Below are 19,009 nucleotides of genomic sequence, written 5' to 3'. Positions count from 1 at the left end.
AGGCAAGATATTCTGGAAATGTTACAATTTTAACCCACAATGGGAAATTTCAATTTGCATAAGGATATTGTTATGAACTCTCACATACCCATTGTAACTCTGGGGGGGATATTTTCGCAGCCCTTTGGCAAAAAGCTTTGAACTGAAATCAGTCAAAGGGAAAAATAAAGTGGGAAAAACCCGTTTATTGCTTACAAGCAGTTGTCCACTTGGGCTTACCCGTCTCTCACAACCCTACTGCGAAATGGGACCTCAATCAACCTCTCCCGTCCAGATATGCTCCCCCATGTAATTACGTATTGATACGGAGATGGCCTACTTCTCTCCACCCCCTGCAAACACCTATTGATACAGAGATGCACTAAAGCCAGGTGAGAGATTCTGGAAATGGTCCAATTTTACCCACACGGATTTACCCAGATTCAGCAATCATCAATTTTGTTTCATCTAAACCCTGCATCTCATCCCCAATTATTTTGAAAACAAAACCCTAGATGTATAATTTCATTCTTAAATATGTCGATATGTATCTCCAAAAGATAAGGATCTTTAAAAACATAATACCACTATCACATAGTAAAAATCAATCATTTTCTTAATATCAAATATGCAGTCAGTGTTCAAATTTTCTCAATGGTCTCGTAGTTTCATGCATTTTCATAATCACACGTTTAACTTGACTCCGTGTGGGTTAAAACTTTGGTTGCTTTCATCCTCCAGGACATCTCGCTCCCCTCCCCCAACGTCCCTCAAAAAAGTGACTTCAGTTTCTTCCAGCCCTACCCGACTTGAGGAGTTTCGCTACCGTAGCCCGCGGAACAGAAGTTGCGCCTACCCTGCGAGCTCCGCACGGAGCAATTGCACTAAGGGCAGTCTCCGCTGACGCGATTGGCAGCGAACACCGGAAGCGCTTGTGAGCGGCAAGCCCCGGTCGAGCCTTGAGACCACGAGACGCGCAGAGGGGTCGGGTGCTGGGTTTCCATCGAGTCTGGACCGCAGAGAAACTGGAACTGCGCCAGTGATGGATCGAGACGTTGGAGGACGCACAGCCAGCGCTCTTTTTGCAGGGTTCCGGGCGTTGGGGCTTTTCAGCAACGACATTCCACACGCGGTGCGGTTCAGTACTGTGAAGCGCAGATTCTATGTGACGACCTGCGTGGGCAAAAGCTTCCACACGTATGACGTGAGTGACTTATTTCTCCCGCTTGCCGGGAACCACCCTCTCCGGCCCCCAGCTCTGACCCAGGGCAGTCCCGCTCTCCTCCGCCACCTACCTAGCATTTATTTCTGTAGTTCTCCTCCTTAACCCTTTCCTGTCCTATTTCGCCAGCGCATCTCATCCACGTGCTTATTTAGCCCTTGCAGTCCTCTGGGGGCGAGTTTCGGAGGCAGTCTGGCTAGGGGAAAATACATTTCAGGTCTTGGCAATATAGTTGTTAACTAAATGTTTACTGAACTTCTCTTGAAGATGGAAATGTGACTAAAACAATTCCGTAGCTTCCGCATTCTTCATGAGAAAGACTTGAATGCCATTTTATTGTGCAATTCGTGACCCAAGCTGGTTTAGAAATTAAGGCTAAAATATATTGGGAGAACTGGAGGGGTTGAGATTGATTATGATTTAGGGGACTGTCTGCACTTGATGAACCAATTTTCCCTTAACTATCTCTGAGCATCTATTTTCTATCAACGTTAAGGGTCTGGCACGATACCACTTACTGTAAGCCCTGTAGCGATCTCTTTGGAAGGTATATGTCAATCCGTAGCACCCTTATATAAATTAAAAAACAAAATCTTAGAAATAACTAAATTACTTGCCCATAGGCTTCCTGCTTGTTAGTGATAGTTTTTCTCCTTTAATATCTCATCAGTCATTGAAATAGTCTTTTGTTGCTGTTTACTTGTTTCTTTGGTCTTCTCCAAAGGAATGTATGATCTGGGAAAGTAGAGACTTTTTCTTGATGAGGATAACAGCCAGTGTTAAGCATTTTTTCTGTAATCCATGCTGTAAAGTTGCATTTCTTTAAGGAGTGTGAAAATCACATGGGTTATTAGCAAGAAGGGTTGGTTGTTGGTAGCTGTTGAGTTAGTGTAACAGGAAAATGAGAGCTGTGCCCAAGGTGGAGGTAGTGGTGGGGGCTAACATTTACTGAGCATTAACTTTATGACTCCATTCTAACTGTTTCAGACAACTTTTATTCATTGAATACTCAAAATGATCCCATAAAATAGGCATCTATTTTAACCCTTACTTTACAAATGAAGAATTCGAGGCATAGGAGGTTGAGTAGCTTTCTCAAGGTCACACAGCTGGATCGGTAACCATAGACTGAGCTCAGGAAACTACAGCCTGCAAGCCATACCTGCCCACTGTTTGTTTTTGTATAACCCGTGACATTTTAATTTTTTCCATGCATGTTTGTGTTTATTGTATAATATAATAGCAATCTCCAAGTAAAATTTGCACAGTAGTAAGATGCAGTCTAATTAAATTTTGGTGTGGCATGGAGACATACATCCACTTCTATTTAAGAAATATATGATACCTAATTTGATCCCCTAGGACCCTTTCAAGACTTAGCGGTCTTGCATCCCTGGGCTTTGCATTCCCATTTATATCCCTCTGAGCTCTGTGCTTCTGTGATGGGCAGATTTCACATTTTTTAATGGTTGGGGAAAACCGGAAAGAATAATATTTCATGGTATATGAAAATTACATGAAAAACAAATGTCTGTATCCATAAATCAAGCTTATGGAATATAGCCATGCACATTTGTATTATATGTGCTGCTTTCATGGTTCATTAACAGTTGAGTAGTTGCAACAAAGACCACAGAGCCCGCAAAGCCTTATAATAAATATTTTCTACATGGCTCATTACAGAAAACATTTGCCTTCTCTTTCCATCACCACTTCTAATGAAATAGTTGAAAATACAAGCTTTTAAATAATGAAAACTAGGGTCACGATCTTCCTTTTTTTTTTTAGGAAGTGCAGCATAGTAAATTTATGTATGAGTTCATATGTTAATCACAAAGTATTAGATTATTTTAATTGTTTTTTATTAAAGAAAATGTATTTAATATATTTTTTCTTTTTTTTAAACAGGTTCAGAAACTTAGTCTGGTTGCAGTAAGTAAGTGTAGACTTTATCCTGAATTTGTACATATTTATAGCTCTTAAAAATTTCTCAAATTTTGACTTACATTTAAAGATTTACGGAACAGAGAAGGAATCCAGTGTGTATTTCTGATAAACTTACATGGTGGTGGAGGCGGAGAGCCAGAACAGGATATATGTCACTTTCATTTATCATGTCTCTTCAGTGTTCAGTAATCTGGAATAGTTCATCAGATTTTCTTTGTGTTTCACATCATTGACATTTTTGAAGAATATAGGCTAGTTCTTATTTAGAAGGTCCTACAATTTGAATTTTTAATGTTTCCTCATGATTAGATTCAGGTTATGAACTATGGCAGAGATAACAAAGAAATAATATTGACTTCTCAGTAAATCATATCAGGAGGCACATGCTGTTGTTTAGTTGTATTCCTGGCAGTAATAACTGTGATTATTGGTTGAGGTGACCTTTGTCAGGAGGCTCCATTTTAAAGTTTTACCCTTTGTAATTAATAATTATCTTGTAAGGTACATTGAGGCTATGTAAATACCATATTACTCTTCAACAGTTTCACTGTTTTTACTATTTAATGATTCTTTCCTGAACCAGTTATTAATATGATTATTATCAAAGAGTGATTTGCTGATATCTCACTCTTTCTACTGTGAGGAAGAGTTTTCCCTTTTCCCACATTTTGATATTTTTTCCAGTGGAGGGAATATTTATTTTTGAAAACTGTGTAATAGAATAAAGGACTTGCAGGGCTGAGAGGTTCTAGTTTCCATCAATTATTATCTTTGTGAGAGAAACAGAGGAGAACTCTAAGGTGTCCAGTGTGTATGTCTGATAAACTTACATTTTTTAAAAGATTGTAGAAGGCAGAAGAAGGGCCCTATAACCTAAATGGAATACAAAAGTGAATGATAACTAGTATTTTGGAAATGATATGCCAAAGCAGAATATGTAGCCTGAAAAATACTTGAAACAGTCTTCTGTCTTCCAACCCTCCTGCCCCTAAAACAGGAAATAAAAAACAAAGTCCCTTGTGATTGTGATAGTGAAAGAAGAATCAAGGAATCATATGAGAAATGGTTAGAGGTGATAGGCTTATTCATCTTGGAGAAGACTGAGTGGAAACCATATTGTTCGTTTTAAGGACAGCATGTAGAATATCATGGAATTTTTTTTGTGGTTACTCCAAAAGTAGAGTTAGACAGGGTTCTAGGTTTTGATTTACTTCTAAAATTTTCCTGGTGTCAGTAATGAACTTGATGTTACTGAAGGCATTCACATGAAGGCTGGATGGCTGTCTGCTAGTGTTTTGAATATTAAGTGAGGATTTTTTTTCCAAATAACCTCAAAAAGCTTCTCTTCATTTCTTTATTATTTTATTTCTGCAAATACTAGACATTAATTCTCTTAAAGAAGGTCAAGGTGATTTCGTATTCTCAGTCTGATCGTTATTATTAAGTGTCTAAAAAACATTGAAGTCAAAATTTTATACTGATTCTCAGCTTTCATTTATATATATGTATATTCTAAAATAATAGCAATGAATAATATTCTACATATACTTGAAGTTTCTATCTTATAAATCCTATTTCTTTTATATTTCTTTTTTTCCTAGGTAACTCTCTTCCACAGGATATCTGCTGTATGGCAGCTGATGGGAGGCTAGTCTTTGCTGCTTATGGGAATATTTTCTCTGCATTTGCCCGTAATAAAGAGGTTTGTGACATTGAACTGTTTAATTTGTTTATCTTTTACAGACAGTAGTTGATTGTCATGATAGTGAGGGAACTATAATGTTGCCATTCTTCATCTGGGACACTCTGAACATGTACCCTTTTTCTTTTTTTAACATGTTACTATTTTTCTTCAGGAAGAGAGAGTAGATTTTTACCAAATTCTCAAAACTGGTTAAAACTGGTACATTAGTTTGGTTTTCTTTGACAGGGGTGAATGTCAGAATTATTGGGCAGCTTCTTCAAAATTTTCATGCCCAGTCAGGTCACATCTCAAGAGTTTTCTTTGTATTTTGTTGTGATTTAGTTATGTGAATTTTAAAAAGAGGCTCACTTTTGTACCACTGTTTTATTTGGATTAGGTTTTTCATTATAAACAACTTAGCAAGTAACTCCTTTTTTAAGAGCCAAGTGCTTGTTCCTTGTGTAGAGAAAGCTAGATTCTGTTTTCTACACTGCTAAGGAGGGATCTTTTCTTGTCTTAGTCTACCAGTTAGTTTCTAAGTTTGTCTTGAGACAACTAACTTAAATGATAACCTGGCTCTGCTGGTCCAGAATGAAAGGGAAAGTGGCAGTGGAGAGGCCTAGTTAGCCAACTGAGAGAATCACTGTATTTGTCAAAGTTTGGCTTGGACTGGTGTTTGTTTCTAAAGTGTTCCATCATTACTACGTATGGCGGAGGAAGGCAATTTACTTGGGGAGTTCTTTAGTGGGAGTTGTTTTGATTTTTAGAAAGAAAAAAAGCTGTTTTTTTTTTAAGTACTGCAGTTTGCAGTTTTTTCCTGGGAGATAGTAGAAGTACAAGGCATCAGAGACTGTCAACTGTAGGGAGCTCTTACTGCCCCTAGAGCCAAAGGGATGAGAAGAGAGTGTTATTGAAGCCTGACGAGAACTGAAACCGTGGAAAAGGGCTATACTCACTGGGGGATGCAGCTACTGGAAGGGTAAGGGTCTCAGTCAAAACAGAAAGCTCTAGGGAAAAAAGTACCATAGATTACCCTCTCCCATCTCTTCTTGAAGCCAGCTGCTGATGGAGCCTGTAGAGGTTGGCCTTCTAGAACATACCTGTCTTCTAGAATGCATGGAGTTGTGCTTGTTGGATTCAGTGAGGAGGACCCAGCCTCCTCCCTAAGCTCGGTTGGGGTGCTGAGCCTCAGAGTCTCATTTCTGGGTTCTTAGTCCATGCTTCTTTATTATTCTACTGGCTGGGGGAGCAGGTGAACATGCCTGCTTTCTTGCTACTTGTTAATGAACCTTTGATAATCAAAAGTTAGGCTGCATTTCTTAACATTAGTATCTTCAGGAATAGCATGTTTTCTTGGTTAATATGAATAATATTACATGATGAATGAATAATAAATTAATTTGAACTTTTACATTGTAGGTAGTACACACCTATAAAGGTCATAAGGCAGAAATCCATCTTCTTCAACCTTTTGGAGATCATGTTATCTCTGTTGATACTGACAGCATTCTTATTATTTGGCACATATATTCAGAAGGTAAGAACTCATTTATTTTATCTTAGGATAGTATGTGTGTAGCTAAAATTATTAACATGTAAACAACTTCTATACCAGAGGTTTCACATGTAAGCAGTAAAAAAATGTAAGAATCTTTAACATGTATAAGAAAAAGATTCTAATTAAAAAAATGGATAAGCATTTTAGTCAGCCAGTTGAGCTACTTAAAACCTATTTAAGGTGTTTATCCCAACTAATACATTTTCTACTGATCTACAAATATAATGAAATGTTACATTATTTTCTCTGTGAATTTGGTGTATATTCACAACTGAATAATTCTTGGTTTGTATTTTCAACTTGGAGCAAAAAAACTTGCAGATCCTGTAATTGAAGGAAAATACACATCCTTTTTCTGAGGATATGGGTCAGTGTCCTTTATTTTTAATTGTCCTACACAGTGGCACTGAGCTATGTTTATGGGACTATGTTACCTTCAAAGGGTAGAATTTATCACCAGAATATCCCAAGCCTTCTTCAGTAAGAGATTGTGGGTCTATAGTGAATAAAGAATTTTAAGTTTTTAATCTATTTATATCTTTAGCTTAGTTTCTCTTGATCAAATCATTGTTCTATGCAGTATGTTTATTTTTAGTAAAAATCCTAGAGAATGTCCTTCAGGGAGCTATTCCATTTTCTTAATCAAATTAGTCACCTTTGTTTTGTCTTTGCTCAAGCTGAGGGAACCGAATTCCAAAAATAGTACCTATACAGATGAATGTTAAAAGGCCTTTTTATAAAATTAGAGAATCTGATTCCATAGTCCAGAAGGCTTTCTATTGATGCTGATGCCACAGCACATTAAATCAGTTTCTTCACAGAGCTGTTTGTAGTGATTTTAAGTAAAACTGCTGGCTACAAATAGAGGCAGGGACCCTCTAAAATGTATTTAAAATAAAGTTTGTGTAATTTCCACCTGTGTCTATGCCTAAACTGGGATACACATACTCCTAGAAATGTGCAGCAGTGTGCCAGATAGGATGTGAAACTGAAGATTAAGTGAGGTGCACATTTGGTACTCCAGTTTATTGGAAACTTAATGTTTCCAATGTTTCATGATGAAAAATTGTTTTCATCATAAAAGAACTATGAAGTGGAAAACAAAATTTACACAAGAACTTTAAGCATAGTAATATTTCAAAAAATGTTTTGCTCATGCAATAAGTAACTCCTGGCTGTGCCATTCCCCACTTCACAGGGTTCTCAATTCTATTCCTCTCCTCTGTTTAGAGGTTTTTCTATGGAAATGTGTGAGGTGAACTATTCTTAGTTTCACATAGGTTTACATCTTAATCTTTTACATCTTTGAGTGGGCCATCAAGCTCTCTAGATATTTGGCCTTTCACTCCCTGGAAGAGTCAGTGAATCACTTTACTTGGAACATTTACTCTGCTTCTTGATCATATTATAAAAATACTAAGGCCAACCCTTGTGTCATTTTTATCTTCATTTTTCATTTCTGTAAGGCAATTCTGCACTGAGTGACATTTTTAATAATTTTGATACTAGAACTTTTAGAAATTTTTGATGGTCTGAATTATTTACAGGTTGCCCCCATCACATTTGTTTAATTTCTCAAGAAATGTTTCTAGGTTGGTATATAAATCTTTGATTTACACTAGTACATAAATCTTTGCTATGGTAGACCTACTTTAAGTGCTAAATATTTGGATGTATGAAAAATATTTTAAACTATTTTATAAGAAACACTGTCATGTTTGTAAACTTTACTGTTGTAGAAGAATACCTACAGTTGACTTTTGATAAATCAGTATTTAAAATTTCTGCAATTTTGCATCCGAGTACCTACTTGAATAAAATACTTCTCGGCAGTGAACAAGGAAGCCTACAGTTGTGGAATGTAAAATCCAAGTAAGCTCTTTATTTAGAAAGTAAAATAAGTGGTTCCTACCTTATCCTCATCTACTGCTCCCTAATGTGTACTTAAGTCTCTCAATTCTCCCCCGCTTTATATGTTTACTTGGAGGGCTTTCGATAAATACACGTTTTTGGAGTTGTTAGTCATGACATCACATCTGTGAAAGCTGGCATGTGGTCCTGGCACATGAAAGGCAGCTTCATTAAAATGTACTAAAGGCCCAAGTTACACTAATGAATCCACATAGTTGTAGAGAAGATCAGAAAATTATTATGAGGTTGAAACATTGCAGTGTCTAGTTTTTGATAAACTAAGAAGATAAGAGAAGGCAAGCAAGTTGTTGTTAATTTATTGCTAGCACTTGGGAATGGTTTTCAGGGAAAAAATCCTTTCATCGTCAGCCACAAACATGAGGACATCTACTGTAATATTATTAGTATACCTGAAGGGCTAGATAATGATTTTGAATACCCCTGCTTGTTACTTAAACATTTACCTAGAAAAAAAGTGGCAGCTCAGGTGTCTCTGTATAGCTGTAGGCTAAACAAAAATACTTGACCATCCTTTCCAAAGTCCTTCTAAATTTGAAAGATTATCAAAGGGTTAATATTTACCCTAGTTCTTAGTTTTGAATCAGTGTTTTTCTGTTAAATTTAACAAATACCACTAATTACTCTGTGCTAGGTTCAGGGATAAAGACTGAGATATTGTCTCTACCTCTAAGATTATCTCTTAATGTTCTTTATGTGATTTTATACTCTTTATTATATATTAAGTATCCCTTGAATAATCATTGAACTAATCTGTTCCCATTTACAGAATTTAATACATAATTTAATATATTATCGTTAACAATTTCAGATATCCTGTTCCACGGACTTACTATTTATCATTTGTGGCTTGATTCTGAAATTTAGAGGAGTTATGTAATAGTATTATAGTTATTTTCTCTTTGGTGATATATTTCTAGAAACACATTGCTGTGAAAAATGAGATCTGCCTATATTCTAAGTTATTTTTATTATAGTCTGTAATATAAAACGGTTTTTTGTTTTTTTGAGAGGATATCTCGTATTTATTGACCAAATGGTTGTTAACAACAATAAAATTCTGTATACGGGACTCAATGCATAAAATGGTTTTTACTCATGTTTTTCTATTTAATTTCTTAAAGATTTGGGATGGTAGAGTAGTTTTTAGCAGCAGGGGATATGGAATTGGTCTGTATGGTTAGCCATGTAACCTTAGCTTAATTATTTTACATAATTAAGTTTCTTTCTCTCTCTGGAAAGTGGTGATAATATCTACCTCATGGGATTGTTTTGAGTTAATAATATATATAGTTAGAATAGGGTGGGGCAGAGTAAGAACTTAATAAATATTACATGTTATTATTTCACTTTTTATTATGTAGTTGATTTTGTTCTCCTCCCCCCAAAAAAGAAAAAAACAACTTTCAACTATTTTTCTTCTTGTAGTAAACTTCTATATACATTTCTGGGATGGAAAGTTGGAGTGACAGCTCTTCAGCAGGTTAGTATTTTTCTATTAAGTCAAAGAAGAAGTGCAGCTAGTAATAGGATCTTCTGGTTTCAGGGGTCAATCATATTTATAGACTTAAAGACAAAATAATATATAGACTATTACCTTTATAAATATTACCTTAAAAATAGTGTTTGGAAATAACACCTTTGCCTATAAACATTTGTGTAAATATTTTTTTTGCCTGGAATTAGCCTCTAAACCTGTGGCTGCTATGAACCATGTTTACCAATCATTTTATAAGCATGTGGTCCAGTGCCTTGTGCAGAAGTAGAGATGAGTTGCTCAGGGAAGCAAGGAAGCTTATAGATCAAACAGAAATTTGTCAGGATGTTGACAGTTGTAGCTTTAAAGAATTGGTGCTAATACCTAATATTTAATGAAATGCTGGACTCTTCCAAAAATAAGTGCTTTTATTTCAGTGCAGACATCTATGAATGAATGTGTGTGTATCTGCAGAAAATCTTATGTATATTGGAATATATAACCATGTCTTTCTAAATATCCATTGCTTATAGCTGCACAATTTATATGCATTTCTTTATCCTCTCTCAATACCATCAGTCTTGCTCTACTTTTGAAGACTCCAAAGGTATCAGATAATTAGGTTTCTTGAGGGCAAGGGATCGTACTTGTTTTAGTATCCTCCACTTCTATGCAGGATCTCATGCATTGTAGTCACTTGACAGCAATTAATAAAATGTTTAGCTTGATGCCATTCTATAGTGTTACTGGACATTGATATTCTGTGCTAAAATAGAGAAACTTACTATAGAACCAGTATGTAAGACCATTGTAATAAAGTGAAGATTATAATCATAGAATATTGAAGCTGGAACAGACTAATTGTAGACGTTTTTTGCCTTTTAGCATGTTTTACAGGTTTTCCAGTTTTTTTCCTTGGATAAACAGTTCTTCACTTCCTTTGTAGTTAGCCTTTTATGTTGCCATGCATGTGACAGGACTGTATATGTTTTCTAATAGTTGTCTCTTTTTTCTGTTTCCATCCAGTCAATGATCTCTAGTGATTTCACACATCAACCTCCTTTTCTGTTATCTTACCCAGTCAGCAATATTTTCTGCCAGGGGGAGGTAATGGTGACTACCAGATTTGAAGCTGCTGGGAAGTAACTTGGAAAAATCATTCTTAAATATTTCTATATTAAATAGTAATTATAGTATGCCAGAATGGTAATACTTACTGTTTTTATTTTTTATTTTATTATTTCTTTTCATAACATGTAAGTAATGATGCATATCATTAAGATTTTTAAAGCTATTTGATTAAGAAAATAAAAAGTTGAGTAATTTAATTTTCAGGCACCAGCTGTGGATGTCATTGCTGTTGGTCTTATGTCAGGTCATGTTATCATTCACAACATTAAGTTTGATGACACATTAATGAAGTTCCGTCAAGATTGGGGACCTATTACTTCAATTTCATTTCGCACAGGTAACTCTTAACTTACTTATTGATAAGAGTTAAGAACACTTAAAATGTATTACTTTGAAGCTTGTAGAAATTTTCTTGATATTTTCTTGCAATTTAATGTAAACAGAATGAAATACACAGTATAAAGAGTCAAAAACATACAGGTAGGTTATTGGTGTGTAGTTTTTTTCTAGCTTTTTATTTATGGATTAAAAGGGTGGAGAGAAGAATTGTTAAGTCCACTTGGATTGTGCTGCATGTTTTTCTCAATTTTTTATTTTAAAAACAGATGGTCATCCAGTAATGGCAGCTGGAAGCCCATGTGGCCATATTGGACTCTGGGATTTAGAAGACAAAAAATTAATCAATCAGATGAGAAGTGCACATTCTACAGCAATTGCCGGACTGACATTCCTCCACAGAGAGCCACTTCTTATCACAAATGGTGCTGACAATGCTCTCAGGGTATTATGATTTTCTTGTTACCATCTTCCTGGCTCATCCATCCTACCCTTTGGATTTATAAGCCTACTTTCATGTATCAGCCTGGAACCTAGGAGATGATAGGAATGTGGAGTAAGGTATTGGTACAGATGAAACAAAAAGCACAGCAGGTTGTATGATTCCAGTGAACTTAGAGATAGCTTCTTTCTCCCCCAATCTCCCCCTCTCGCCAGAGGTCAGCAGCCTGGCAAGCACTTCCCGGTGCCAGATTATTTATGTAGATGACTTAGCTGTTTGCAGATCACTTCACACACTGTGAAAGAACCTTACCCTTTTATTTCTTGGCAGATATGGATATTTGATGGTCCCACAGGTGAAGGCCGGCTTTTGAGATTCAGAATGGGACATAGTGCTCCTCTTACCAAAATCAGATATTATGGACAAAATGGACAACAAATTCTTAGTGCAAGTGAGTTTACTGCTTCATGCTATTAATTCTAGCATATTGAGAGCAGGTGCTTAATATTTATTCACACATTTTTGTATGTATGAATATGTGTGTTTATATATTTTTAGATTCAAATGTCCCTTTGAGTGACTAGGATATCTGGGTAATTGAGGCAATTCTTTTTGAATACTGTAGATGATACTATCTTCATTTAGTGTTATTCTATTTACTAATCCTTAGAAACAGGATGGTTAGATTCTGAAAATGTGGCCCTTGCCTATTCTGATAATCTGCTGAAAATTATTAGTACCTCATTTTATCCTCTGTTCTTACTAAATCACATTCTATGCACAGTTGAATATTATAATGAAGTAGTTGCAAATCTAGCTCTCCTTTTAAAGTGTCCTAAGCTTTAATGTCAAGCATTTTATAGAATCTAATTTTATAAGATCTGTGGTTCAAATGGTCCATTATTTGATGAAGCTTGATTAGGCATTTTCTATATGTATCAACAGGTCAGGATGGAACTCTTCAGTCATTTTCCACAATACATGAAAAATTTAACAAAAGCTTGGGACATGGTAAGATATAAAAAGAAACATTTCAAGATTTTGTGAGACAACCAGAAGTTTCATTGCTAAATGTCCTCTTTTCTTGGATGAAGTTAAAAGACCCTTGTGTGGGAGAGTAGTAGTAGTAAGGTTCCTAAGAACAGTGTTACTGTAGCAGTGGTTCAGGTGCTGCTGTAAGGTTATTGAAAAGAGTTAGATGTCTTAGGCAGCAAAAACATCTGCTACCACCCAGAGACAGTGATATCTATCTTGAGCCATCTGTACACTGCAGAATTTTATAGATCAAGGGAGCTTAGAGAAAGCATCAAAGTAAATGGTGTCCCATCTTTTTTGCAAAAAAGGGCCTATTTATTCTCTATGCTTTCCCATGCTTTCCAGTATTTGGCAGGTTTTGTTTACTACACAAAAATGTTTTACAGTTTTATTCGTAATTACTCTTATTTTCAAGCTAATATAGCTATTCATGTATCTGTCTACTTCCAGATAAATTTCAGGGTCATTTTTAAATCAATACCCAAATAATTCCTCTTGGAATTAAATTGGAGAGATTTGATGTCTTTAAGCATCTTCATATCTAAGAATATGATGTATCCTCATTCAAACTGTCTTTTATGTTCCTTAGTGAGGTTTTTTAGTGTTCCTCCTGTTGGTCCTACAAGTTTAAGATTATTTGGTGGTATTTTATATATTTTAACATAATTTACTAATTTATTTTGCTAATATTATGAGTGTGCTCTTCATTATATTTCTAAATGCAGTGTTATGTGATAATGTTAAATACTGCTGCATTGTAGGGAACTCACAGTTTTTTGTTTTTATGTTGGTTGTGTATCTGATCCAGTGAAACTACTATTACTTTCTTGATTGATTGACTGTATGACCAACCATCATACCGTCTGTAAAATATATTTTTACATTCTTTTTTTTAAATTCTTTTTTCAAGTTATTTCTATCTTACAGTTTATTTCCTTGTCTAATTACATAGGCTAAACTTCACAGTTATATAATAATGGTAATAACATCATCTTTATTTTGCCCCTGCCTTAAATGGGATATCTTGACCTTTATAGTTATATGACAATGAACAGTTACTCTTTTATGTACACTTGTCTTTAAGAAGGATTCATAGTTACGTTCCCCTCTCCCCCAACCCCAGGATTAATAAATAAAAAGAGAGTCAAACGTAAAGGACTTCAGAATGCCATGTCAGTGAGACTTCCACCTATCACAAAGTTTGCAGCTGGTAAGTAACTGCATACTATATCCTAAGAAGTTCTGCTTTATCATTTATTTCCTACTATATATTTCTTTGTTTCTTCCATTTAAAAAAATGTTTTTGCAAATAGACATCTGAAAGGTAACTCCAAGTGCATGCTAATCTGTGTGAAGACAAAAAATGAGTTATTTATAATTTGAAATTGTTATTTATTCAGGCTTTGCTCTTCTCTGTAAGAGCTATTAATAAAAAATATGTGACACTTCATTTTGTAGCCCTTTTTTTTATTCTGCCATATGCCTGGCATAATGAAAGTCATTAATATAAAAAGGTAAGAAATGAGAACATAGAACTCTGACTAATTTAATAAAGATCTAAATACATTGAGGTCTTAGTATACTGTGTCATTTGAGCAGTGCATCATTCAGAGTGATTTCAAGAAAAATGTAGATAGGTGGTAATATTGTTCAGTGAAAACTATTGTGGAAATGACTATGTAGGCACCATTTGCATTCAAGGTTATTATAACAACCTGATAGCTGATTTTTTTTTTTAACTTTAGTTGTGACCATTCGCCTCTCTGTTTTCTGTCTTAGAGACTGAGTAATCTTTCTAAAACATCTGAATCTTTGCTTAAAATCTTTTAGTGGATCCTTAACCTTTAGGATGGAACCTCCCCTCTTTAACATAGTTTTCAAGATGATTTGTAATATAGTCCCATTTGCATTGCCCTCTTTAGATCCCTTTGAAGAAATCCTTCACTTACTTGCTGTGTTTAATTTAAAGTTAATCTTGGACCTTTGTGTTGTGTCATTGCCCACCCACCACCCCCTGTCCTGGTTAATTTCTATTTGTTTTACTGCTTCCTTCAAGGAACCATTTATTTTCCCCAAGTCTCTTAGTATCCTCTTCCTGAGTGCTTTTATAAGACACTTTCATACTTTATTGTGATTTCTTCTAGTCAAAATCTGTTAGATTGGGTGCTCATTGCCAGCTCAGGAATTACCTACATACCATCATGTCCCTAGGGCCTAGTGATAATGTGAATATAGATGCATAATAAATAATACATGAATGATTGAATGAGGGAATGAAAAACAATTTGATTTGTGATTTTAATTATGTTTTAGAGGAAGCTCGTGAAAGTGACTGGGATGGCATCATTGCTTGCCATCAAGGTAAGCTATCTTGCTCAACCTGGAACTACCAAAGATCTACAATAGGCGCTTACTTTCTTAAGCCAAAGGAGCTCAAGACAGATGACATAACTGCAACAGTAAGTGAGATTGCATGTAAGGGCATTTTCTCCATAAAACTGTTCTATGTTAGTCTTGTTATACTCAACTTGATTAATGATAATTTTGGTTGAAAGAATATCATGTTACTATTTGGAAATGACTCCCTAATGGTATTAAGTTTTCCAACTATTTTAGGTTTAATTAAGCTTTGCTTAATCAGATACAGTATATTGGTTATTTTAATTTTCTAACTAATACACAATTACTCAAAATACCTTTGAAGATAATTTTAACGTGTTTTGTCAATATACTTCTCACCTGAATTATGTTGCATATACAGTACCATACACAAAGAGCATGAGTCTTAACAGTTTTTTTTTCTTTCTTGATTTCTTTCTAAATAGGAATAAGATTTATTGAATTATAGACATAGAAGTCATTTAAGTCCTTTATTTCTTGTTTTCTTATATTTGTTTCTTGTGAGAAGTACCTTTCAGAGAAATTCTAATTGAATTCTTTGTAGGCCTTCTTAAAATACGTCTTTTAGATGCTAGTGTTTACTTATAAATTCTTACTCTTTTGAAATTTTGTTTTCTTTGTTTGTTAATATGTAAGTCTCCTTCAGTTGGGTTCAGGTTTTAAGATATAAAGAAATGATGTCACGCTTGATTTGCAGAATTATTGTTCCTGCTTTTTAAAATATAATTTATTGAGATATAATTCAAATGCCATAGAATACACTCAAAGTTTACAATTCAGAGGTGTTTAGTATATTCATGGAGTTATGCAATCATCACCAAAATCAAATCAGTCTTATTTTAGAACATCTCATTACTTCAAAAAAACCTTATACCCAACAGGAGTCATGCACATTCTCTCACTTTTCCTGTCCCATCTCTCTACACTGAGGCAATCACAATCTGCATTTTATCTCTAGATTTGTCTATTCCGAGCATTTCATGTAAGTGCAGTCAGACAATATATTGTCATTCTGCTGGTTTCTTTCACTTACCACAGTATTTTTAAGATTTGTCCACAATGTTACATGTATCAATAGTTTATTCATTCCTTCTATTGCTGAATAATACTTCATTTTGTGTTATAAACTGCATTTTTATAGCCATAGATAAAGTTGATGGACATTGGTGGTGTTTCTATTTTTGGACTATTGTAAATAATGCTGCCAAAAACATTAGTGCACAAGATTTAATGTGGACATGTGTCTGTTTCTCTGCGCTTATAACTAGGAGGGGAATTGTTAGGCTATAAAGTAATCCTGCCAAAGTGACCTTACCATTTTACATTCTCACCATCAGTGTATAAGGGTTCCAGTTTCTGTACATCCTAGTCAACACTTGTGATTGTCTGTTGTAGTAGTAGTGATAATGACAATTACAGCTAACATTTTTTGTGTGTTTACTTTGTTCCAGGCTCTCTGTCCAGTGCATATTATTTTACTATCCTCATAACATCCTATGATATTGTCTATTGTTAACCTCCTTTTATAGATCATAAAACTGAGGTTTAATGTAATGAGTAACATGCCAAGGTCAATAAAGCTAGTAAATGGAAGTGCTGGGAGTTGAACCTAGAACCACTCATTCCAGAACCTATGTTCTTAACTCACAGCCTATAGTGATCACTTGTAGACTGTTCATTTAGTACATGTATGTACGGTAATACTTAGCTGGTGTTGAGTCATTTGTTTGGCAAACTGAGCAACCTGGAAAACCAGTGACCAGTATGTAATAAGCATGTTTATCAGAGAACCCATGCACTAAAGTACAATTTGTTACTTAAAGGTGACCACCTTATAGCTGATTCACTTTTGCTTTGCTTCTGCTTTCTTTAATAATAGGTTACAATGAATAAATAGATGAAGACTGCCAGAAGCAAACCCACTAACAACAGTAAATCATGTTAAAATAAAATTTATAGAAAGTATAGCAGGACAATCAAGGGTCTCCTCTGCTTGTAGGTTATGGCCTAGTATCCCATTAGTTCCTGAGAACATAAGTATACAACATAGCAAAACATTTATGAGTTAATTCAAAATAGATAAGAGTATGTTTGTGCTCTATTTAGGAATATAGAATGCTTTTTAAGATCAATCCATAATTCGTTATCTACAGGAATATTTTATTATTTTCAGGAATAAACTGTAGTTATCTAGAAAAATATATGTAAGTGGATTATACTTATGTGAATACTATATAAATATGTCCTGACTTGGTTAGTGGTGTATCAACTTTATGCTGTTTCACATAGTTAAATAGCCTCTATTAAATTATTTTCTTTTAGGTCTTAGAAGTCATGTATTTCTTCAGGCATAAATTCAACAGTCTTTTGAATTATCTCTTGAGTGGGTACACAGTGGCAATCAGGGATTTCTCTGTTCATAGCTCAAAACATAGCAAGTCTCATTTAACACAGAAAAAAAAATCTTGTTAATGTAACATTGATACTTTAAGTACTAAAATACGAGTTTATTTTACAGAAATTGCTTATAACAATGTTTTCCATGTAATATCTTATGTATTCCCTTCTTTATGTCATAATTAAATATGTTGGGCTCTTTGGACATTCTAACTAATGATATGATTCTGGTTTTGTATCACCTATAAAAGCAATTACAAAAGTAAGGTAAGGTAAAGAGAAATTAGGTGATGGGATGCTTTGGTTTTATCACTGTTGTGACCAAATTAAAAATTAAAGGCCAGCTGGTACATAATTTTCCTGACTAAGTTTCAACTGAGTTAACTTTAATTCTGTTTTGTTGTCTTGGATGATAATTTCTTCATGCTTCTTAGAGAATGAAGGTAGAATCAAGTATTTTCTATACACCCAGATATAATTATATTATGCTTAAAAAATGAAGCAATTAATTTATCATGCTTGTTTTTTAAAAGGAGATAATTAGTAGATAAAACAATACTTTTGAAACCATAAAGTATAATAAAAGTGTTAGTTATCTTCTATCATTTAATTTTTTTTCCTAAGGCAGTGGATATAACTTCTTGTGGAAACTTCGCTGTGATTGGCCTTTCATCAGGAACTGTAGATGTGTATAACATGCAGTCTGGTATTCATCGAGGGAGTTTTGGGAAGAATCAAGGTATTGAATTTTTTTCCTTATTTAAAAAAAAATAGATACGAGACTAGTAACTGTTGCTGGCGTTTGTTAAATTCTTAAGTGCTGGGCATTTTGATAAGGTTGTAAATGGGGTATCGTCAACCCTATGTGGCAGATACTATCATTACACCTATTACAAACACCATGTTGAAATACTCAGAAAATGAAGTCCTGGATATATTAAGGGGAAGTGAGTATTACAAATTAAAATTTTTATTTTCCTTAAGCAGAAAATCTTAACTATTTTTTGAAACCTTTGTGACATCAAACTGATGGATTTTGTGTTTACTCAAGCAATGTAATAATCTTCTCCCTAATTCCTAAAATCAGATTAATTTTAAGATTTTAGGAGAGGTAAACAGCGGAAACTTAGATATTTAAATGAAGGAATTACTCTGTGTAGTATAGAGAGGCAATGCAATTTTTTTCTCTTTTAACATGTGCTTGGAAGCTCATAAAGGATCTGTTAGAGGTGTTGCAGTGGATGGATTAAACCAGTTGACAATTACAACAGGAAGTGAAGGATTACTCAAGTTCTGGAACTTTAAAAACAAAATTTTAATCCATTCTGTGAAACTTGATTCATCTCCAAATATGATGCTGCTACATAGAGACAGGTAAAGTTTTCCCTTTAATAATAGTAAATATTCTTCTTGATATTTTTGGTAAAAGTCTCTAAGTAAGGTATGTAATTTACCAAGTGGAAAAAATCAGA

General features: G+C 34.6%; 1 protein-coding gene across 2 annotated transcripts in view; it reads left to right on the top strand.

Annotated features, from left to right (window-relative positions):
- The first annotated feature begins 889 nt into the window (after window positions 1–889).
- Window positions 890–19,009, top strand: part of WDR36 (WD repeat domain 36) — a 39,640-nt gene continuing 21,520 nt past the window's right edge. The window contains exons 1-14 of one of the 2 annotated variants that reach the window (XM_036886914.2): window positions 890–1,183; window positions 3,110–3,137; window positions 4,750–4,850; window positions 6,252–6,369; window positions 8,130–8,262; window positions 9,748–9,802; window positions 11,132–11,264; window positions 11,533–11,708; window positions 12,036–12,156; window positions 12,651–12,716; window positions 13,864–13,950; window positions 15,054–15,199; window positions 18,162–18,276; window positions 18,746–18,911. In XM_036886914.2, coding sequence (XP_036742809.2) covers window positions 1,022–1,183; window positions 3,110–3,137; window positions 4,750–4,850; window positions 6,252–6,369; window positions 8,130–8,262; window positions 9,748–9,802; window positions 11,132–11,264; window positions 11,533–11,708; window positions 12,036–12,156; window positions 12,651–12,716; window positions 13,864–13,950; window positions 15,054–15,199; window positions 18,162–18,276; window positions 18,746–18,911 — 1,607 coding nt within the window. In that variant the 5' untranslated portion in view covers window positions 890–1,021. The remainder of the gene's footprint in view (window positions 1,184–3,109; window positions 3,138–4,749; window positions 4,851–6,251; window positions 6,370–8,129; window positions 8,263–9,747; window positions 9,803–11,131; window positions 11,265–11,532; window positions 11,709–12,035; window positions 12,157–12,650; window positions 12,717–13,863; window positions 13,951–15,053; window positions 15,200–18,161; window positions 18,277–18,745; window positions 18,912–19,009) is intronic. The other variant, XM_036886915.2, reaches the window with a different exon arrangement.

Source organism: Manis pentadactyla, chromosome 2 (assembly GCF_030020395.1).
Source record: "Manis pentadactyla isolate mManPen7 chromosome 2, mManPen7.hap1, whole genome shotgun sequence".
Classification (NCBI taxonomy): Eukaryota; Metazoa; Chordata; class Mammalia; order Pholidota; family Manidae; genus Manis; species Manis pentadactyla.
Note: the sequence above shows the minus strand (reverse complement) of the source record. Positions and strands in the feature narration are given on the sequence as shown.